Raw genomic sequence first — 23,100 nt, 5'->3', positions numbered from 1 at the left:
CATGATCTTTCTTCAAACAACAACAAAACTAGAGGGAGCAGAGAAAGGGCAAGAGAGTCCCAGCTCTGAGCAGGCTGCTTTCAGGGTGAGGAGTGAACAACATCCGCCCAGCATCCGTGAGCCAGAAACATCCTTTCACATTGTTCTCCTCCACACACCAATCCCAGGCCACAGATGGGGAAGTGGGACCGGGAGGCAGTCCCCCCGCTCTGCCTGACTGCCAGGGCTGGGCTTGGCCACCATGTGGCTGCCCCAGATGCCAGGACATCAGGCAATGATGCCTCGCTGTCTCTCTCATTACTCACAAGGCCCTGTTTTCTTAGATACAAACCGAGTGGTTCGGTTTTCTGCTCCCACATATACTTCTAAACGTGAAATGGCCGTGACCTAGAGCTCCCTGGACCCGCTCTGCTATTTTATGACAGATGTTGAAGGAAATAACACAAACGTTTTGGCAAATCGGTACAAGTCTAGTTGCTGCTTTGAAATTTTCCCTAATGAAATAATTTACAATATGGAAAGCTTTCTTAGGAAGCTTGGTTTGGGAGTGGGCAGCGAGCAACATGCCTTGAATGGGCCCTTTCTTCTGTGAAGCTCTCCTGACTGTGACCTACTCCCATCTCTTTGCTCCTGAGGCCTCAAAGCTGGAGCTAAGGCTGCTAAATGGCCCCCAGGTAGACCCTGAGCCAGTTCTGACTGGCCATTGTAGCTGCCAGTGGCCACTGCTCCTGATACTAGGAGCCTCAGGAAGCCAATGAGCCAGTGGTCCTCACCCTTCCTTTGCTGCAACGACGCAATGGAGCGGGACAGGCACTGGGGATACTGTCCAAGTGGAGTGGACAGCAGGCCTTCTAATACAGCAAAATCAGGAGGATGCCCAGGAGGGTGTGAGAGTACAGAGGAAGGGCACCCAAGTCAGGACTGGGGGTGGAGGGGAGTCCAGGGACGGCTGACGTGGATCCCTGAAGGACAGGGCGGGATGTGAGGGAAGCCAGCCAGCAAGGGGAGCAGCATGTCAAGGGCAGGAGCTTCAGACCCTAAAGGGGTTTAGCACGGCCCAAACATGGCCTGTGTGGCAGGGAGCTGTGCACGCCATCCTCCGGGGTTTCAAGTTTAAGTCCTGTAGGAGATGGGAAGCTGCTCCTGGGAACAACATGGTCAGACTGAGTTCCCTAGGAGGCAGAGGACTCAGGGGTTCTTGTTTGGCACTATCTAGATGACAAATGATGGGACCTTCCCTGGGACAGCAGCGGGGGCATTATGCAGAGGAGATGATTCTGAGAACACTCAAGGGTTGCAGTAGGCAAGGTCAGATGATCTCCAGATGAAGAATGAACTGAAGATGACTCCAGGTTTCTGACCTGCGTATCTGCCTGGAACTCTGGACCGGGAAGGCAACCCTGGATGAGAGTGCTGGGCAAAGATAATGAACTTGGTCTCAAATCCCGCTGACTTTGAGGGATGGGTGGGGGCATATCCAACAGTGAGGGACTGAACTGAACTTGTCTGTAGGTTCAGAAGGAGACCCCCAAAGACAGCTCTATCCTGTTCTTTCTGGCTTTCATCCCAGGGACCAAATGCTGCTCCTTAATCTTCCACTGAAGAGCTGGGGTCATGTCATGAATTAACATGCCAACCCCCCAGAGCCACGGCACAGCCCCTGCCCCACTTCTCATGTGGCCACGCCCTTCCTGGGCCAGGCTACACACACGTGGGGACATTCCTGAGCAGTCGCACTGCCTGTTAAGCATGGAGCACAAACACAGCTCACCTTTATCCTCTCCTTGCAGAGAAAATAGGCAGTGGCATGCAGCACGTCGGCAGAATGCGTGGAGTTGTGGTAGGGGTTAGAAGAGTGGTAATTGGCTTCGATAATTTGTAGCCACGATCTCAGTGTTGTCTCGGAGCAGTTTAAGAATTCACAGACTCCAAAGCGAGAAAACATTTTGAGACCAAGATAAATCAAAGGCCTACAGAGAAAAACACCCACAGCATTAGAACAAAGCAAAGAAACAGGCAAAGTGTTGGATCTGAACAGATTAAGCAAGCAAACCCAAGCCAGACTCCAGAGTGTGTGCAGGGCAGCCCCGTGGGACCTGTGCAGGTGGTGCTCTGCAGCTCTTTCTCCTGGTCACCCGTGCCAACCCTGGGTGGAGCCCAGCTCCAACCTCGGAGCACTCATGTGATACTCCCCACTGGCTGGGGTGAGTGCTCACGCTGCCCTTCCTGATTCAGACTCCTGCTTGCACTGGTGGTGTCCCCCCATCACCTGCAAATCAACATGATGCCAGGCTAAACTTGTACCACCTTGAGCCCTATCCTCTCCTTTGGACTTGCTGGACCTATGTCATTGGCCAGATGTCCAGCCTAGGAGAAAATAACAGGTCCTGATAACCACATGTGAGCCAGATGCTGTCACATGTCATGTGATGGAGCTGACAATCTGGAGGCGGGTGTTACAGTATGAGGAGGTTTCCCCAGAGGTGACCAGCTGGCCACCAAATCAGGCCCTTCTTTGAGAAGTCATCTTCACCCAGCATCTGGCCTCCGCTTGGAAGGTCAAGAAACTTGTCTCTGCTGAGGCAGTCTCCAGAGGTGGTGGGCTCACAGGACTGGAACTGACCTGCCTTGGCCAGTTCACATGAATGTCACTAGTATGTAAACCAGGGGCCCGAAGATTTGTTTACCATGGGAATACACTTTTCTGCTGTCCTTGCCCGTGTAGGGTACATGGATGCAGAATGTTTCAAAAGATTGACTTACTGTGAGCGTGAGCAAAGGGCAAGGGCTGTCTTGGGGACTGTCACTCAGACTGGGATAGGACCTGACAAGTTATCCCACGGCTGGCAGAGCATATCTCTCTTGCGGCTGCCTTCTGTCTGCCAGGGTCTGGATCTCGCCCTCCTGCAGGGCAGCACTGGCTCACATCAGGTCTGGACACCCTTTCCTGTGCGCCAAGCCAGCCACACCCCTTTGGTTGACTGCTCTTTTCCAGCACAGTACAGAGCGGAAGTTAAAACCCCAATCCCACCTGTGACGACACCCAGATCAGGATGATGGGAGTTTGGGATGTCCCCATGCCTGTCAACAACACAGAGACTCAGATCTGGGGACAGCTCTTATCAAATGTGTTTATTTCTTTCATGGGGGGGATTAGCTTTATTTATTTATTTTTTAAATGGAGGTACTAGGGATTGAACCCAAGACCTCATGCATGCTAAGCATGCACTCTACCACTGAGCTATACCCTCCTCCCACAAAATGTTTTTTTCTCATTTTTTGTTCTAGGCTCTAAATGGGGCTCTCTGTCACTATCTCAACATACCATCATCTATAGGAGAAATTAATACCCGTATTTTATAGGAAAAAAAACTCTGCTATCTGGAGAGGTTGAGACATTTGCTCAATTTCATGCTTGCTCTCTCCATGGAAATCGTGACCAGGTGGACTCCCTTTGGCTTCTCACTGATCCCCTCCTTGAGGCCTAGGCCCTGGCTACTCCTTCCTGAGCCTGACCAAGGAGTGGCTCTGGGCAGAATCCATACTCCTTGGGTGGCTTTCTCCACATCAGCCTTTGGAATCAAGCTCTCTGTCTGCTGAGTGCCCCCTGAACTCACCTTTTATGAGTGGCAGCCTCCAACTCAAAAATATCAAAGTCCCAGTATTCCTCATTTTCCATGGCCCGAGTTATCCGCGGTGGGATGTCATGAAGGGAGATGGGGGTGATTATAGTGCTGGACATCTGTTGAAGGTCTGCAAAGTGATGTAATTTGGAGAACAAAATTAACAGGCTTTCTGGCATTGACTGGTCCGTAGGGAGAACAGTGCTGCTTCAGGGGACAGTTGCTTTGTTTCTCAGGTTTCATGATGTAACAACTTCTTACTGATGAGAAAAATTATCTGAAAACTTTTATCTGGAAAATTTATTTTCATCATTTAAGTTTGGCTATAATATTCATAGTGATCCAAAAAATTTAAAAGGAAAAACTTACTTTTTGTTGAAAGAACATACTCATTCCCAGATAGTCTTCGCAAACCATCCTGATAAAAATCAAAGGAACAAGAGAAAGGGAAGTCACAACTATTTTCTCTCTCTCTCTCTTTTTTTCTTTTTCACAACTATTCTTTATGTCTTGAAAACCCCAGGTCAGCGGGTCCCAGAGGACAGCTAAGGGCAACCATCTCCAGCGCACCCCAAGTCTCCCCTGTGATCATCACTGTGGTCAATCGTGCACTTGGCCATTCACCCCAGAGCACACAGCCTGCCGCTGGGAAGGAGAGCAAAACTCAGGGGTGGGGGCAGCATCAGGGAGGCGGGCTTGAGAGACGCCCCAAAGCCCAGCGTTCCTGCTGGCGCTCAGACCAGTTTGCTTCCTTAGGGACAACGCCCCTCTGCTCTCAAGCCTTTCCCACCATTGCCTTGCCACCCTCCTCACACTCATGGACACTAGGCTTCTAGAAAACCAGAGTCCTCCTTGATCTCTAAGCACCCCCACTCCGCCCTGCTGCCTCTCAGGGTGAGAGCTGCTCCCAGACCACTGCCCCAGTCCCTCTGGGCCCCTCTCCCCATCTCATCTTTCCTCTCCCCTCACCCCTGGGGCATGGCCCTAGCCCGTCCCTCATTCTCCCTTTGCCTACCGGCTGCAGGAGCCTCTGTCTCAAATAGGCAAGACCACAGCTAGACATTTTCATCCCTGGGAACCGCTCTACCCTTCAGATTACTGAGCCCCATGCACAAAGAGCTCTGTGCAGGCCAGCCCATAAACAGATCACCTCTGAGAAAGCAAACAACAGCAGGATCAAGCCAGCAGCCTGGTCAAGTATACTTACAGACACTAAGCCCCCAACGAGGTCGTTGGCATGAGGATCATCATCCTTAGCACCGAATTGCGGCGAATATAATTCAGTGGTTCTTAGAATTTCCAGCACACGGTCTAAGGCTTCTGTCACAGGCATGGGACTGCTCTCCTGTGCAGCATTGATAATATTGATTACCTACAGAACGGAAAGAAAAGACCTGAGTTTCATAAGCCATCCAGAGTCAGGCTGGCGACAGTGCTCACTGCTGCCTAGTTAAAGGGCTAGTTAAAATGTTCATGTCACACATCCTCTCCTCAGGAGGCAGCTCCATATAACTAGGGGAGTAGTAGTGTTGTTGGGGGCCCCTGTTTCTTCTTGCTGAAAATAGTCAACAGGGAGAACAAGGGACTTCCGCGCCCAGTGGAGACAGACCACAAACTTTCACCTTGGTGATGGGTGCCTCGATCGTCATGGAATGTATCCGAGCCATGGAGGAGTGTCGTCTCTGGCTGGAAACTGTGGAAAGATCACGTGACGCAGAAATCAGAGCATGCACAGCCTCGGGCACCTGTCCCGCTCCCTCCCTCCCCCAGGCCCCATGTGTTCAGCTGCATTATGAAGAACTACAGATACACACGGTCAGTGAGCTTCCTTCCCATCCTCACAAGCCTGGGATTCTGGCTTAACCAACTGCTTCCTTCAGTTCTAGGCACTAGGACGCACGTGTCCCCACAGACTGAACCTCTGAGGTCACAGGTCGGAGAGAAAACAGAGGAAACAATCTAGCAAGTCAAGGCCAAACAGTTAGCCTCTTTTTGTGTTGATAACAATAAGGCTTTATAACTATTCAGTTTGCTGGATCCAGGAGTAAAAACGTCCTGAAGACAATGCCACACAGGCTCTTTGTTTCATGTACAGCAGCAGCAGTAAACACAACTCACCATTAACTGAAATACAGGAATTTCCTGTTCAGTTTTTCAAGGCATCTTTTGGTGCTTCTACTGCTATGGTTAATCTAGATTGATTAGGTAAAAACCTTAAGTGAGGTGGGCAACAAATCTTAGGTTTTAAAGTCTGTTAAGTTTTTGTTGTTCCTGTCAAGATCCAGTTTCTTTGGGGTGGGGAGAAGCCTGGGCAGTGTTCAGGCAGGCAGAAAACACGCACAGTGTTCTCTGTGTCGCCCTGAAAGCCCCACTGTCAGGACAAGTGCTGTTTACCAAAGACCTTTGAGGACCACAGACTGTTCCACAGCCTGATGCGTCAGATCTTATTTTACCAAACTGAGGCCCAAGGAGAAACACGGTGCAAGATTAACCAACTCAGAGGCTCTCAAGTGCTTTAAATTTCAGAGACCAACAAAACTCCTTAAATCTAATTTTAGTGACCAGCACATGGTTGCCAACTTTCCATTTTACCCAACAAGGTAATTAGACCAAAAATAAAAACCACTATTCTATCACTATGTCATAAAAGGACTTGTTCTCATTTAAAAATGTAATGAAAGTGACAGGTACTTATAAAAACCAAGCAACACTGTAAATGCAGTAAATTAAGAAAAAAGAAATAAAAGGTACAGAAATTGTCACGACCGTGTGTGTGTAAAGTCTGAAAGAATCTACAAACACTACCCTTACAATCAAGGAGTAAGTTTATCAAGGTTACTGGGTATAAGGCCAATACACAAAAGTCAACTGTATGTCTATATACTAGCAACTAACAATTGGAAATTGAAATAAAAAATAGAATTACGATAGCATCAAAAATCATTATTTAGGAATAACTCTAATGGGAAGATGTACAAGATTTATACACTGAAAATGTGAAAAACTGCTGAGAAAAAATAAAGACAACCTAAATAAAGACAAAGAGCACACTCATGTTTTGAAAAACTCAGTGTTACTGAGATTTCAATGTTCTCCAAATTGAGCTATAGATTTAAGACACTCCCAACTAAGAATTCCAGGAGGCTGCACATGTGTGTGTAAACTAACAAGCTGATTCTAAACGTTATATGGAAATGCAAAGGACCCAGAATAGCCAAGGTACTCCTGAAGAAGAACTTCACACTACTCGGTATCAAGACGTACCATATGCCTGTAGCATTCGATGGGTAATGGTGCAAGCATGGACTAAAAGAACAGTTAAATAGAATAGAGTCCAGAAACAGACCATCTATATAGCCACCTGGATTACAGTAACGGTGCTACTGCCAAAAATGGCTTTTCAATACGGTGATGGGCCAACTGGGCTTCCCCTGCAGGGGGACAATCCATCCTTGATCCCTACTCTCACTGGATATAAAAATTAATCTGAAATGTATCACAGACTGAAAGTGTAAACCAATAAAGCTTCTAGAAGAAAACACGGGAGAACATTCTTCATGACCCTGGGGTAGAGAAAGATTTCTTAAACAGGACGTAAAAAAGCACTTGCTATGATAGAAAACACAACAAAATGAACTTCATTAAAATTAAGAACCTCTGTTCATTAAAAGACCATTAGAAGAGTGAAAAGGCAAGCCACAGACTAAGAAAAATATATTTGGAATACCTGTATCTACATCTAGAATATTAAAAAAAAATTACTACAAACCAACGAGAAAAAGATAAATGATAAGACCCAATGATAAAAATGGGCAAGATATTTGAACAGCACTTCACAAAAAATGATATTCAAATAGCCAGTAAGCATACAAAAGAGGTGCTCAACCTCATTAGTCATCAGGAAAATTAAAATCAAAACCACATCCAGCAGAATGGCTAAAGTTTAAAACACTGGCATAAGCAAGTGTGGGGAGGACATGAGCAAATAGAACCCTTGCAGATTAGTGATGGAGTTAACATAGTACAACCCACGCGGGAGAGCTGTTTGCAGCTGCCCAAGGCCCAGCAATTCCACTCCTAGGTAGGAGAAGAACACATATGTCCACAACAAAAGACTTGTATAAAAATATTCACAGCAGCCTTCTTTACTGCCACAAAGTGGAAAGATGAACACTAAGGGCTGTTAATAAGAGAACGGATAAAAGAACTGCGGCATATGCATACAATGGAGTACTATCACACAGTAAAAGAGTGCGACACATTCACCTAACAACATGGAAGAATCTCAGAAACACTAAAAGGAGTGAAAGAAGCCAGACACACAGAGTGGATCCTGTCCGATGCCATTTCTATGAAGCACAAGAGGCCAAACTCCCCTACGGTGCAGGCGATCAATGGTTGTCCCTGTGTGGTGGAACAGGAGCACGAGCGGGTGCCCGTGTGTACGCATTTTCTGTATCTATTTTGCGTGGTTACAGTTTCTACAGTTCGATGTACAGAAGTGTCAAAATGTATTGAACTGAACACTTAATATCTGAATCTTATTGTAAGTCAATTGAAAAGAACTGATTAAAAACCAAAAACATTAAAAGAAAAATGTTCAACTCTTAAAAATCCAGAAATGGACAAAGTAATCTAAACGATGAACAGAAGTAAGTGTAGTGGTGAAGGCGAGCATGGGCCCCTGCTCTGCTCGGCTCTGCCCCAGGGCTGTACCAGTGAGGGCCACAGTGAGGATGAGCGCCCAGCCACATACTCGTGTAATCCCCACATAATCCTCTGTGGATGCAAAATTATCCCCATTTTAGGACGAGGAAATGGAAGCTCAGAAGTCTACCCCCACAGTTGCCCAGAAAGCAGATGAAGCTGGGGCTTGAATCAAGGTCATTCTGAGGCCATGGGCCACTCTCATCCCTGCGACAGCACTCTGCTTCCCTGCCCTTGCAGCACAGGTGGGATCTGAACCGTCTTTCCAGTGCAAGGACGTCTTCCGGTCCTCACAACAAACGCACAAGACGTGAGGGCAGGCACTGGATCTCCGCTGTAAAACCTTCAAAGTTCTGGCTTTTTATCTAGTAACTACCAACTGCATATGCTTCCCAATTCACCTCTGAGTCAAAGAACATACACAGCTAGCAGTAATATTTGCCTCCATACCATAAATAATTTTCATTACGTTTTTAAAATTACGAGATCATTCATGCCACATATCTACCTAACCTTTAAAAATTATTTGCTTAATAAAAGTCTTTCACATTCCAAAATGCAGGTCACTTCCCCACCAAAAGGTAAGCTTCCACAGCAAACTGCAGCCCATAATGGTAAGAATCTCCAAATGCATTACTCGTAGGATTACAGCAGATAAACTGACATCTGCTGTTACAGTTTAGAAAATGAACTATAGAATTGGTGGTAAAATGTATCTTTTTCTTTATTCCCCAACTCCAACAAAAGGATCAGAATGGAATCCACTAGCCAGGAGTGGATTCAGGGGAGGATTCAGTGGAGTCAGGGGAGGAAGACGTGGACACAGACTGCTAGAGGGTCCCCTCCTTGCTGAACTAGGTCCGGGCAGTGACCCGGGGAGAAGACGGGAAGGAGCGTCAGACATCCTCATGTGTTCAACACGGACAGGAGAACGTTTTCTCCTTGTCTCTGTGACCCACCTTCGCTTGCTCGAGAGCCAACAGTTCTGACATCTAGGGAGCTTTTTCTCCTGTCTTTATGTTTGCCCAACTGATTATCTGTGGAAACAATTAAATGATAAATTACCTCTGCAAAGGGATTTTTTTTTTAACATATTAGGAAAATTACCAATCTAAAAGTTTTAAAAAACAAAATTTAAGAATCAAAATACCATTTAGGATGCCACAAAAATCAACACAGTGCACAGAAATGAAGACTACGAACAATTAGGTTTTAAGGGAAGCTGACTTTCTTAAAGTGTCCGACCTGGTTCAGTCATAACCAAGTGCTTTACAGTCTCCAGGTTACATAATTACAGAGCCCCATGATGCAAAAACTAGCAGAATAGGAGACTCTCCCCTATTATACTTCTATACAACTGAACACAAAGGTGGGGAATTTTTTATCCCCATCCATCCTTCCCTCAAAGGATAAAAAATCTTTTTATGCAAGTTTCAAAACGTCCCAGGGAAGAGTGTGCCCCTCTTTTCGAGGGTGGTACAGGGAACACTGGTTTCTCTGACCCCACATCCCGGGGATGGCACCACTGCTCCTCGAGGCTCCAAGCAGGGCTTGTCTTTGACTCCTCTCTCCCCCTGACTCCACACCAATCAAGGACAAGGCAAAGCTGACCTTCCTCCCTGTACCCGCCTCTGCACCTGCTGGTAGCCTCACCACCCTGTCCCCATTTCACAGACGAGGAAACTGGGAGCCGCTGCACAGACGAGTGATCACACAGCCAGCGCTCGGCTCAGGTCTCCCCACCACAGCTCTGTCTTCTCTGCCTCCTCACCTGGAATCCTGCTCACAACCAGGACCCAGATGCAGGCCCTTGGTATTCCTCCCCACCATTGAGAAGCTTCTCTACTTGCTACATCCTCCTTTGTGTGGGCACAGGCAGTGACCTCGTCAAGGTTACTGATGGCCTCTCGCTGCTACATCTGAAGGACACAATTCAGTTCTTACCTGACTTGACTGACCTGTGGTTCTAGACAACTGATCACTCTTTCTGGAAACTCCTGGTTTGCACAAGTCCATGTTGGCTTTCCTTGCATTTCTTACTATTCCTTCCTAGTTTCTGTCATGATTCCCCCTTCCTCAGCACCCCTGGTTTCCCAAAGGTTCAGTCCTTAGCCTTCCTTCTCTCCTCAGACAACACATTCCTCCCCACAGCTGTAGCTAATTTCTGTGTCACGTCTTATCCCAGGCCTGTCTCCTGAGCTCGACTTAGATCTGAACTGGCCACCCCTCAGGCACTTCAAATGAACTCATTATCTTCACCAAAGCCACTCCCCAAATCCACTCTTTATCCCAGGTCACTGAACAGCATCTACCTTTTTGCTGAAGTTGGAGACAAGTCGTCTATGACTCCCACCCCATCCCCGGTTCTCTCCCTAAAACGGTCAGATAAATCTCCAGATTCAGTCTCCTAAATACCTCTTTAATCTGTCCCTGCTCTGTCCCCATCCTGGCTCAGACACTTGTCATCTCTGGATTATAACAACAGCCTCCCTCATTGGTCCCACAGGCCCCAACCTTGCCCCCTTCAATCCATACTCTAAAGGCAACCACGTGACCCTTCCAGAACCAAAATCTGACCAGATCACTCCCCCAAGTCAAACATTTTAATGGTTCATTATTGTTTTGGGGATAAGACTTAAATTCTCCAGTGTGGCACCCAGAGTCCTGTGGTACCTGGGCCTCCTCTCTCCCAGGTACCTATTTATGAGGTGCTGGTTCACCTCCCAAACCTCTACGCCTTGGTACAAACTGCTTACCTCCACTGAGCAACGCACCTCTCCGTGCCGCCGCCTTTACCTGGTTAACTCTCGATCCTCTTTGAAGATGCAGTTAAGATGCAGTTCAGGTATCATCACTTTTGGGAAATCTGCCCCTAATGCCTCTCCACCCCATCCCAACACTGAGTAACCACCGGCTTTACTGTCAGTCTTCCTCACCAGCTGGGAATGATGTGAGGGCAGAAATAATCTCCATCTCCCTTTCCTAGGTGACCGGCACAGCCAGCACGTAGCAGATCCTCAACAGACATTTCTGCCTCTCCAAACACCTGCATATGCCTGTGCACAAATCAAAGTACCACTAATACAACCACTGAGTGCATGGCTCCCTTACTCGAAACCCTTCAGCACCTCAGAGATAAAGAGGAACTTGCTGGCGGTCAAGGACAGGAACAGTCCGCTTGCAACAGCCTGCCTGTCATCTCTCGCTTCCCTGACCACGCGTGGGCTGTGTCAGCACAGCCGCTCCCCACTGTCTCAGCAACAGCCTTGACATCTGCTGCATCTGCCTCCGACACATGGCACTGTGCCCTCCCCAAACGCCCATCCTTCCAGTCACACCTCCTCTCACCCACAGGCAGACCCCAGTGTGTCTCCTTCCTCTGAGCTTCGTGGAGGGCAGTGTCCACACAGCTGGCTGATAAGACTGCACTGCGAACTTCTTGTTCCTTCACCTTTCTCCCTTTTCGCCACTCAACAAACATACACTGGGCACCTACCGTGTGGCAGGCTCTAAGTCAGGCGTTAGGGACGGGAAAGTGAGTAAGGTACGGTTCCCATCCTCGAAGAGGGTGGTCCAGAGGGGAACAGAGGCGGGTGAAGTAAGAATGACAGTAATGATTTCCAAGCGCAGAAGGAGCCCCGAGGAGGAAGCAGCGGAGTCTCCTCTGAGAGAGGAGCTGAGCGATGCTCTGCAGATATAACCCAGAAGAGGAGGAAGGCACCCCCAGGAGGAGGCAACTGCTTGTCCGATAGAGCAGAGTGTGGCCGGAGAGCGAGGAGCGGCGCGTGTACCGAGGCCGGGGCTGCGGCCAGTGTGGAGGGAGACGAAGCAAGCCTTCATTTCTACTCCACATTTTACAGTGACTTTCCCTCTTTGTAAATACGAGCTCTTCTTGCTCCCGACAGCCCTGACAAGAAGGCTATGCCCCAAGTCCCTATAGCACTTTGTTCTTAAACAACTTTCTCCTGCTCCTGCAGGGAGTGCCCAGCTCTCGGCAGGGACTCGGGATGGCCGCCGAGGGGGCGTGCGGGAGGGGGAGCCGGACGTCTCACAGGCCGCAGGCCCTGAGGCAGCAGCTCGCTCAGGCCCTCCTGCCTCGGGAGTGCTGCACAACCACCGACGGGCGGGAGGATGCTAAAGAGGCCTGCGCAGACCTGGGCTTGTTCAGCACTGCCTGCAACTTCATGTCTCTGCTCTTGGCCTCCTGTTCTGTAAAATTTGACCCCTCCACACTGCCCATCTTTTTAGTAGAGGGAAGTCAGCAACATTTCCTTGGCCTGTGGGGTAAGTCCAGGAAGCCCTAGAGAAGCCCTGAGAGCAAAGCCATGCAGCCGTGCTCATGAACAGCCGCCTCCATCCCGACACTAACGCTGTGGTCCGCCAGGACCGGCTCCACCTGGGGTGCCAGGAAGCTGAGAACCAGGCTTCTTATGTGACTTGCCCAAAAGTCACTCTGCTGGGAGCAGTCTTTCAGAGAGCTTTCTCAGAGATTCTCAACCGTTCAAGGGCTTATGGAGTGCCTCCTCTGCACCGGGACGAGACCTTCTCAGGGTCTCACCCACCGACCACCAAACTGCCAAGTCTGCAGCGCTTGTCAGCCCTGGGCTCGCGGCAGTCTCACAATGGTAACTGCCTCCTCCTCCTGAGAAAGCGCCCTTTCTCCAGATGCAGAGCAACACTCCTTTTAGGTCTGTGAGGCTGCTATCAGTGGCCCCAACCCCGGCGGCACATGAGAAACCTGCAAAATATGCTGAAGCCTCTTCTCCATAGCACCTTGTCATGTTACTGGCAAGGCCTTTCCTGACCATCTCCTTGTCCCCTGCACCCCCACCCCCACCCTGAGAGGAAACGCAGAAAGCAGGTTTTCACAAGCAGAGACATTCACCTGGCCTGGCACCTGAGGCCTGTGCAATGAGTTTTGGTTGAATTCTGCCCTGGCCTGTTTTTTCTCCTCTACACGACGGCAATCTTGGTATTCTTGTCTCTGGTCCCTGCTTCCACGTAGTCTCCTACATACAGGCTCCAAAAAGCTTCTTCAAGCTCAGATGTCAATACGTTACTCCCTGCTCGAAAATTCCCACTGCCTTCAGATGAAAACCCTAATTTCCTACCTAGCATCTAAGGATCCTTCATGATCCCAACTCCTTTCCACACTGACCTTTTATACCAGTCAGAATTTAATCCTGCTCTTTCTGGAACACACTCTGTACTTTCCTTCTCTGGTGCCTGTTTTTACTTCTGGAATGCTTTTCCTCCCACAGCCCTCTTCTTACTCACATTCGCTTCTCCCCTGTCGAGAACTTTTCCTTCTTCTTCTGAGTCACCACGGCACCACGAATCCTTCCTCACCCATTACTGACCACTTCTTGTCACCTGCTATGTGTCCCCTGGTAGCAATGTCTTTCTTGTTTTCACATCAAAGCCTGATTGCTCTTGGCATGCCCACAAGAACTGTCCCAACGCGTGCTTCAAAGCCTCTGGAGTTGACCATTTGGATTAGAAGGCCAGCTCTACCACATCCTAGATGGACATCCTTGGCAAACCATGAAGTCTTTCAGTTCTCTTATCTGTAAAAAGGGAACTTCATCTATAAAGGGTCTACCCCATTGGGTTATTACCAGGCTTCAGTTAAATGCCCTCTAAGTTAAGCACTCAGCACTGTGCCTTGTACACAGTCAACGCTCAGAAAACCACACAGGAAACATGCCCAGAATGAATGAACGAGCTGCTCCGGCCCTGCTGAAGGCACATCACCAGCAGCTGAAGGGATGCAGACAGTCTCCTCCTCGGGCAACCAGAGCACGGCCTGGGCAGGGCAGGGCGCTGCACCGCGTCCACACGGGCTTGCAGGAGAACCTCTGGTGTGGAGCTGGCGTGGAGCTGCACCGTCCCAGCCTGGCCCCTCGTCCGTGAGGGCCAGAGCAGGAAGGCGGCCTGCTGAAACCATGACTTCTGCTAGAAGGAAACAGGTGACTTCAGGCCAGGGGAAAACACTCCCAGTATCACAGATCTGGGAGGACCGGATCTTGTCCAAGGCACAGGTCCTCACGAGCCAGACATGAGGTGAGGCAAGTCTGACAGGGTCCACCTACCGCCCTGAAGTCTGGTGGCGGGAGTGTCCCTGCTGAAGCTCTGTAGTGACAGCCAGCACTGCTGCCTCTTAAAGCACAGATCAGGCCAACAAAGCACACTCCACTCAACACATCTTCACAGAAGTCCATGCATTTGAAGTGACCAGTTCTCTCCCCACAGGCTGAGACCCGTCCCAGGACACCTGTCAGAACTCCCACCAGTGCTCAGGTCCTTTGACTCATAAACCAGCCTGGGAATCAGGGAGAGAGATGCTGCCACGGGGCCAGGAAAACACAGTCCCACCTACGCACCAGGCAACCTTGTCAGAGGGAGGGTCGGGTATGATTTTTTTCAAAAGCTCAGTGAACCCTAGGAATGAATAGGGGGCATCATACCTGTATGGGTGTCAGACTGAACACATTCAGTTATTTTCTCAGCCTAAAAATGAATTTTAGAAGCCATTAGTTCTGAGCCTAGCTGTGCAGTGGGGGAAATCTTGCCGGGCCGCGGGCTCTCCTTACATACCTTATTGCTGCCATTGCACACTCTGATAATGGACACATAGTGTCTAATTTTTCTGCAAGTAGAAAACAAGGCATTATTTCTCTCCTGGCTCCCTATTCTGATGGATATGTAGCCATCTTTTCATTATGAAAAGAGCTCTCTCTTTCACAATACATACAATGCTTTGAAGAGAGCATTTCTATTGTTTGTGGCCAAGGCCATCAATAAACGAACAAGAGTCTACAAACACCCTCTGGCGTCTGTGTAGAAAAGAGGCTGACTCGAGTTAAGACAACAAAATCCTTCCAAGTCTTCACAACATACAATAAAAAAATACCTATGTTTTAAAAAATGTACTCATGTTAACCAACCAAAAGCCTTTAATTCCCTGACACGTTTTCATTTTCACAACCATTTATATTGATGCTCTTCTTCAAGTTCCAACAGGCAGCCTGCTCCCAGCCGTTCATGGAAACAGCCGAAGGCCACACTGGGGGGCGTTCACATTTAACTCGTTTAGCTGCGTTTAGCTGCAAGTCTTAACACAAAGCGACTGGGGCTCAGCTCAGAAGCTGCTGACTCTTCTCACATAATTATTTATTGCCCCTTTGGTTTGTTTCAGTTTTTCTCCTTGGCAATCAAATCCCTACATACTTCTCCCAAAATTATTTGAAAAGGACATAAAAAGGCAAAGAATCAGAACAGAGAGCCCACACAGACCCGTCTCCCCGAGGCCATCGCCAGCTGGGAGCAAAGCCTGGTGACCAAGCACGTGAGCTGTGCAGTCAGCGCAGAGCCCTGTGGCCGGGCCGCGGACCTGGGCCGGAAGCCTCGCCTCTCCAAGCCTCAGCTTCCTCATCTGTGGAATGGAGATGATCACAGGGCTGACATCACAGGGCTGCAGTCAGGGTTAAATGAAGGGACGTCTACCAGGCACTGAGAGCCCAACCCAGGGGGAAGGGCAGCTGTTAGAACCACCACTGCCTCACCTCCTCCTCTTCTTTTTTTCCTTTTTTCATTTTCATGACTGAGATCATACACCAGGTATGATTTTATATTTTGACTTTTGCAATTATCAAACATTTTTCCTCGTAATTTAATTTTCTGATAATTTCTAATGGTTGCATATTTGATTGCTGGGTGTTCTACAATTCATATTCATAATTTTCCACTGTTCATATTATTTAAGGTAGATTCTGAGACAGACCATATGAAATTTTTAGGCTCCTGATATACACTGCCTTCCAATCTGTGGTCACATCTGCTTTATATGAGTTTCCATAAGTGATAATATTTAAAATACTTTTATCTAATTTGATAGTTCTGTGCAGAAATTAACACAGGCTATCGAGTCAGATGGAAATCGTTTACATACAGGGAGTCCACCCGTTAGTGTTCTTAGCACACAGCTTAGAAGAGTGACATTCAGATCTAGATACTTTAGTCTCCTACTCAAGTTAAGTCTGGTGGCTCTGGGTTGCCAGCTGGAGGGTCAGGCTGTAACCACAAGAAACTACCCTGGAAGGCTGCTGTTTGATAATACCTGACCTTGTTACAAGTCTTTCTTATAAATTTCTGCATGCAGTTTTTAACTTAAGCATTTAAAGCAAATTTTGCAATAAGCCAAACATGGTATGTTGACTCGAGTACTTGTTTTTTCCACTTACCCTCCCTGTCCAGTGACAGGTATTATCTTCACATTTTGTTGTATATTATCTCCGTTTTTCTTTTTGGCATAGTAAATTCCTTGCCACTCCTATAAATGGAATGTAAGCTTCATTATACACTGCGTTCCAAAGCTAAACCCAAGAACATTTTTCACCTCAAGTTCCAATTCATTTACCATTGCTACTAAAGCAATTAGGATAAAAAAAATCATCCCAACCCCAAATGCAATTTTGGATAATCTGACAATTCTCTCTCAACCTTCTGAGAAAGGCTGAGAAACAACAGGCAGACGAGGTTTATGGAGAGGCATATTGGCATTATTCTCCGTCTGAACATCATCAGAATTTCTCCACTGCCCCTAAAAAATTCCAGTTGATTGGATACCAAGAATCTGACACTCCAAAGCCCCTGCCCCCCTTATCTGCCCAATTCTGAGTCTCCACTTTGGTTCCCAGTGCAATCTGGACTCTCTCCACTGACCATGGTACCACTGTTCGCCCGGGGCCAGCTGATTCTCAGCAACACCTTCTGCCCAGGAAGACCCAATTAGAAAAGCCATATATTCTTTCACTTCAAAAAATTGCCCAGCTAAGCAGTCTGTCCTGCTTCAGTGTTGCCAGCGAACCAGCTGGTTACTAACAAAGGACAAACGGCAGCTCTTACATTCTCCCCCAGAACTTGGGAACATGCAAAACAAATGACCAGGTCCCTTTTTGAAATAAAGCAGTATGGAGGCAGATAATGCGGTCATCTTTCAAATTCTCTGCTCATAGCAGAGATAGATTTTAGAGAACAGGTTTCCTGCTGTTTGAATTTGAGGCCCTTTGTACCTGGAGCCCGACAGCATAACTCATGAGGCAAGACACTGTTCACCTGGATCTGGGTAGATGCCAGGGCCGACAGCTAATTCAGCTCCATCTCGACTTGCTCTCCCCAGTGAGGGAGATGGGCCGCTTCTCTGTAAGTGCTGTTGCCAGGTCAAGGAGCACGAGAGCCATCATCCCTGGCTCCCACCCCACGGAACCTCCCAACGAAACCCCTGGCTGACCCAGAGACATGGGGCCTAACCGCCAGACAGGGGAGGCCCTGGCAAATCCCTTCAAAGGCTGCTGGGGTCTGGGATGGCTGCTGTTCTGGCTGCCACGTGTGAGGGCCCCTCTCCTGGCCAAGGGAGGGAACTGGGCCTAACCTGCGCAGTGTGCCTGAGATTCTGTGGGTCTCTTCATCCATCTCAGCCTTCATCTCTCTTTCCAGAGGACCTGCCTCTGTCTCTAGTAAGAAAATCATCATTCTCAACAGAAAAGCTGAAGGCAAAATAGGATTCGAGCAGTGCCCATTTTTTGTTACCACCCTGAGGGCACTACTGGGCCCTCACAGCTGGCCTGCTCTTTCCCTGTTCTCACTGTAAGGCCATCTTGTGTGCTCAGAGCCATGGCAAAGCAAAGGACACAGGCCCATTCACAGTGTTTTCAAGGGGCCCAAGCCAAGTGGGAGTAAATGCTTTGTAGAGCCCCCTCTGCCCTCTATGCAGGCTGCCTTTTCGTGCTACAGGACAGGAACAGGCCAAATGCCACAAGGGAAGGGCATCACTTCCACTGGGGCCTCCGGACAGTGGGCAGGACATCAGGTCACCAATTTTTCAAATGTTCTGAATAATCAGATTAACAGTCACAACCCAACTTCCAAAAGTTAAATAGAGCCCAGCAGAAAAGCCTAAGAATAACTAAGAAAAGCAGTAGCCTCTTCCTCCTCATCATATTTTAAAACCTTATGAGGTGCTGTCAGAAGCCACTGTTCAGAGAGAGAAATGACCTTTCAGACTGAGCCTGCCTTTGTCTACTCCTTCAGCACCATGATTATGTGACTTCTCACACGACTGTGGAATGACTCTTTTATCTGTTTTGCACCAGGAATAGGAGTGCTCCAAGAAATCTTTATTGTGCTCTTCTTTCTATACCAGGATCTAGCACAGTGCCTGGCATTCAAAACATGCTGAATGAATGAACGAGGCTTAGAGAATGATGGGCTCAGGTGTGTTCAGAGAAAGTGTCAGCTCACTAGCAATCCTTTACCCAGGACTACTTGCCAACATCTATTACCACTTAGAAGATCGATGATTAGAAAGATCAACTTACTTATTACTAAAGTGAAAACAATGATTTTCAGTGTCAAAGTTACTCTGCTTATTGGCTGATTAGGTTATATACTTTCTTGGCCTCAGTTTCCTCATCTGAAAAATGGGCATAACAGGTGTACACTTCCCCAAGCTTCTGGGAAGAGTGAGCCTGAGATTACCTGCCCGAGCAATGCTTAGTGCTAAATCGGCTTCCTTCCCTCTCTGTTATGTGAACGTAACAAGGGTACTGACCTCTTACTTACCTTGCCTATCCTGATGCATGAATTTATAGTATCGAGCAAATCAGCCTTTTTTTCATTTATAGGCACTTCTGCTAACTCCTTCCCTATTAATTCACCTGACTGATAGCCCATTGTTGTTTCAAATGCCGGGTTTGCATACTGGGGAGAGACAAAAGAAAAAAAGTCAAGTGAATTTAAAAAAATTTTGAAGAGTGGTGTTTAACCTAAACCATCATATTTTTCCTCAGAAAGCTCAGAAGCCTGACACTCACTATGATGGTTCTAAAGCCACAAGGGCACAAGCCCAGAAAAACCCTGGTGTCTGGAGAAGGCTTTGCTCTGGCGACACCAGGCTCGGCTCGCTGCCGTGTTCTCCTGAGGCTCCAGGGAGGGTGACACTGGCAGAGAGAAGCCGCATGGAGACAGACCCCGGGCTGCTACAAAAGGGCTGTTTAGATTATGATACAGTGGAATAAAGCACCAGACTGGGAGTCTGAAATGCCCAGGCTCTACTCCCACTAGTCACTTAACCCCTCCAAGTCTCAGTCTACATATCTGTTTAATGGGAATGAATCATTTATTTTGTCTCTTTCATATGATACAAATGAATAATGTTTTTGGAAAGCAGGCTATGAACTAGGAAGTGTTTGCAAATGTAAGGTTAAATTTCAAATAGGACTGTAAGGCTAGAAGAAAATGGATGAGAAAGCTGTGTGTGTGCTGATAACAAATAATGACGATGATATAACAATAATCATACTGTTTAGGGCCTGTTTTCCTTGCCAGGCACTACAGTAAGCAAACTCATTTAGTCCTCAGAACAGCCTTATAAAATGCAGGCTGTTGATAGTGTTAATATTATTCCCATTGGTACAGATGAGAGAGCAGATTCAGATAGATTAAGTAAACTGCCTGAAGGCACTCAGCTAGAAAGGGGCCGAGGCTGATTGGAACCCAGGCCTGACCTGACACCAAGCCCGTGCCCTCAACCACCGGCCCACGGTACCTCTCAGGGCACAACTCCTGAATGTCCGCATCATCAGGTCTTAGAAATTACTAGTTAGAGCAAAGTGAAGAACTGGAGTGCTCAGAGTTAAAATCAAAGTGGAGCTAGTTCTCAAACAAAAGGAACATTTCTCTGGCACAACTCCCTCCCTGTTATCTAAAAGTACAAGCCATGTTATCTCAAGTCACTTACACGAACCCACTTCACTAATAATGCGTAATCTGTTCAGTAATTACTAGTTTATTTTTTAAATTCTGAGTAGTTTCTTACAAATTTCTGTAGGTGTAAACTCTCTTCAGAAACGGGGAAAGGTGAGCGTGTGTAATCCTTATGGTCAGAGCCTCTCCTTGTTGAAATAGTCCCTCCCCCACCCCACCCTAGAAATAACCCTCTGGACAAAAGTCCCTCCTTGCTAAATAAATAAACAAGCAAAAAAAATAATAACAATAATTGCAAATGCCATTATTTCTACAGACTATTTTCTAGTATATTGAGTAATTATTAGAATCTTTTCGTACCCATAGGGAATTTATTTTAAATTGCGTATTTTATAGATTTTATTCTGACAATCTTCTAAGGAAAAAATTAGTCCCTTGAACTTCAGGAAAAGAAAACAACATATTAGAGGAGTTCAAGCCTAAAAATGCAAACAAATATAACCAGAAATCCAGACGTACAAACTTCCAAAATAACAAACCTGTATAATGTGGTCTTCACTTGTAATTTCAATTGCTTCTTGACTTTTCTCTAATGCAGTGAATATTGAGTTACAAGCCCTTTAGGGTTTGGAAAGAAAAAGAACTGATTAATGTAAGTACTTCAGAATATAATACAGTCTTGGGATATTACATTAATTTATTTAAATGTGTTATTTGATTATAAGGGTAACAAATGCTAATTTAATAAAAAGAAGAGGCGAAATACCATAAAGCAAGAAGCACACACCTCCTGCAAAGCCACTACTTGGAATCATGACTATGCACAATTTGGTGCCTTTCCTGCCAATCTAAGGACAAGCTGATCAGGTGCAACACATGCCAGGGTTCAAATCACAGCCCTTCACTGGCTGTGGGACGTGACTGAACCTCCTTGGTTCTCCCTTCTCACCATCTGAAGGGTCCTCATGAGGAATTGTGAGAAAATGGAGTCAAGAACTCCACACAAAGCCTGGGAGAAAGGAGGCAGCCAACCGTCTGCAGCTATCGTTTTCAACAAATTCTTTCCATAAAATTGGGATCATCGAGATCACTATCTTTGTTCCCTGCTTCCACTTAGCCTTGTATTCTGAGCACTGTCCCATGTTCTCAGTGTTTGAAAACACTTTTTAATTGCACAGGTAACTATTTTTTAAAATTAGAAAATAAAAATAAATGAGATACTACATCATACGCACTAGGATAGCTATAATCAAAAAGACAGATAAAAACAAGTGTTGGTGAGAAACCCTCATACTCTGCTAGTGGGAGTGTAAGATGGTGCAGCTTCTTTGGAAAACAGTCTGGCAGTTCCTCAAGCTGTTAAACGGAGAGTTGCCATATGACCCAGCAATTTTACTTCTAGGTAGACATCCAACAGAAATGAAAACATACGTCCATGCAAACATTTATAGCCAAAAAGTGGAAACAACCCAAACGTCCCATCAACTGACAGATGGATAAAATGTGGTATATCCATACAAAGGGATATTATGCAGACATAAAAGAAAGTCCTGATACATGCCATAATATGGATAAACCTTGGAAAACATTATGCTAACTTAGAAGAAGCCAGTCACAAAGGACCACATATTGTATGATTCTATTTTATATGCAATGTCCAGAACAGGCAAATCTATAGAGAGAGAAATTAGGTTAGTGGTTATCTAGGGCTGAGGGTAATGAAAACATTCTAAAATTGTGGCAATGGCTGCACAACTCTGTGAATACACTTAAAGCCACTGACCTGTGCACTTTAAAAAGGTGAATTGTATAGCATGTGAATTTTATCTCAACAAATCTGTTTTAAAAGAAATGAGATCAAATCATCTGAAATTCCAACATCTACACGTATCAGTTGGTGCTGTAGGCAATTACTTGTGTAAATACACATGTAATATATATATTTATAAGATCACACTCTCCAGTTTCATAATCTGCTTGTCCCGAACAATATACATTAATATCTTTCCATGTCAGTAATTAGTTCCTTATGATCATTTTAATAACGATATAACATTCTATTATAAAGTTATGCCATAATTTATTCAACAAACTCCCCGTGACTAGACATTTAGGTTGCTTACAGTTTTTTTCCTTGCATATGCTTCAGAAGATGAAAAAAAGAAAGCAACTACCTACTTGTTCATGAAGTACGGAGATTACATTAAGAAAACTAACAATTACAATGCTTTCACATTATTCCTGGTATTACCGAACTGTCTAGCTAATAAGACAAAGCAGCTTAGCCAATAAGCTTATTTCTTGGCATACAAAAATCAAGAGATAGTATGTGAATTATACCTCAATAAGGTTGTTATTTTAAAAAAAAAAAAAGCAAGAATCAAAAAACAATGAGAAGTAAGTTCCCACCTCTGATATAACAAGCTTAGATGGATCTGTGAGAAGCCCTACTGCGTTTTCTCACTCTTTTAAAATTTTTGCAGATCTGGTAAATAAAAAATGGTATATCATTTTCATTTCTTTACCAGTGAAGCTAAACATCTTTTCATGTTTACTGGCTGTTAATCTCTCCTATAAACTGCCTGTTTACAACACATCTTTTTTAATTTTTTCTACTGCTTCCATTTTTAAACTGTTTCATCAAAGCTCTTTACATATTTAGGATATTAACTTGTCTGTCCTGTGTGTTATGAATGTATTTTTCCCAGTTTGTTATTTGTCTAAATTTTAACATTATTTAAGGCACTTTTACTGAGACAAGTTTAACATTTTTATGTTGCCTAATCTGACTCTCTTCCTTTATGAAGTCTGGCTTTTACATTATGCTGAGTTTAAAAAGACTTCATCATTCAATTACATATGTTCAATTATATTTTCATTACTTATGTGGCCCTACTTTTTAACATTATTCACTGGGAGTTTATTTTGGGACTGGGTGTGAGATTGAAATATAACTTAATTTTCTTTCCAAGTAGTTAACAAGTTGTCACAATTCTATTCACTG

General features: G+C 46.1%; 1 protein-coding gene across 3 annotated transcripts in view; it reads right to left on the bottom strand.

Moving 5' to 3' along the window:
* The window catches only part of PDE8A (phosphodiesterase 8A), a 117,138-nt gene that overhangs the window by 13,888 nt on the left and 80,150 nt on the right, over nucleotides 1-23,100 (bottom strand). For 2 of the 3 annotated variants that reach the window (XM_010986799.3, XM_031440630.2), the window contains exons 7-17: nucleotides 20,636-20,714; nucleotides 18,954-19,091; nucleotides 16,574-16,662; nucleotides 14,928-14,979; nucleotides 14,798-14,840; nucleotides 9,290-9,367; nucleotides 5,246-5,316; nucleotides 4,831-4,995; nucleotides 3,993-4,041; nucleotides 3,618-3,753; nucleotides 1,772-1,970 (exon numbers count right to left, since the gene is read on the bottom strand). In XM_010986799.3, coding sequence (XP_010985101.3) covers nucleotides 1,772-1,970; nucleotides 3,618-3,753; nucleotides 3,993-4,041; nucleotides 4,831-4,995; nucleotides 5,246-5,316; nucleotides 9,290-9,367; nucleotides 14,798-14,840; nucleotides 14,928-14,979; nucleotides 16,574-16,662; nucleotides 18,954-19,091; nucleotides 20,636-20,714 — 1,099 coding nt within the window. The remainder of the gene's footprint in view (nucleotides 1-1,771; nucleotides 1,971-3,617; nucleotides 3,754-3,992; nucleotides 4,042-4,830; nucleotides 4,996-5,245; nucleotides 5,317-9,289; nucleotides 9,368-14,797; nucleotides 14,841-14,927; nucleotides 14,980-16,573; nucleotides 16,663-18,953; nucleotides 19,092-20,635; nucleotides 20,715-23,100) is intronic. The other variant, XM_031440631.2, reaches the window with a different exon arrangement.

This window comes from Camelus dromedarius, chromosome 29 (assembly GCF_036321535.1).
Source record: "Camelus dromedarius isolate mCamDro1 chromosome 29, mCamDro1.pat, whole genome shotgun sequence".
NCBI lineage: Eukaryota > Metazoa > Chordata > Mammalia > Artiodactyla > Camelidae > Camelus > Camelus dromedarius.
The sequence above is the reverse complement of the archived record's forward strand: the minus strand, read 5'-3'. Positions and strand labels throughout refer to the sequence as shown.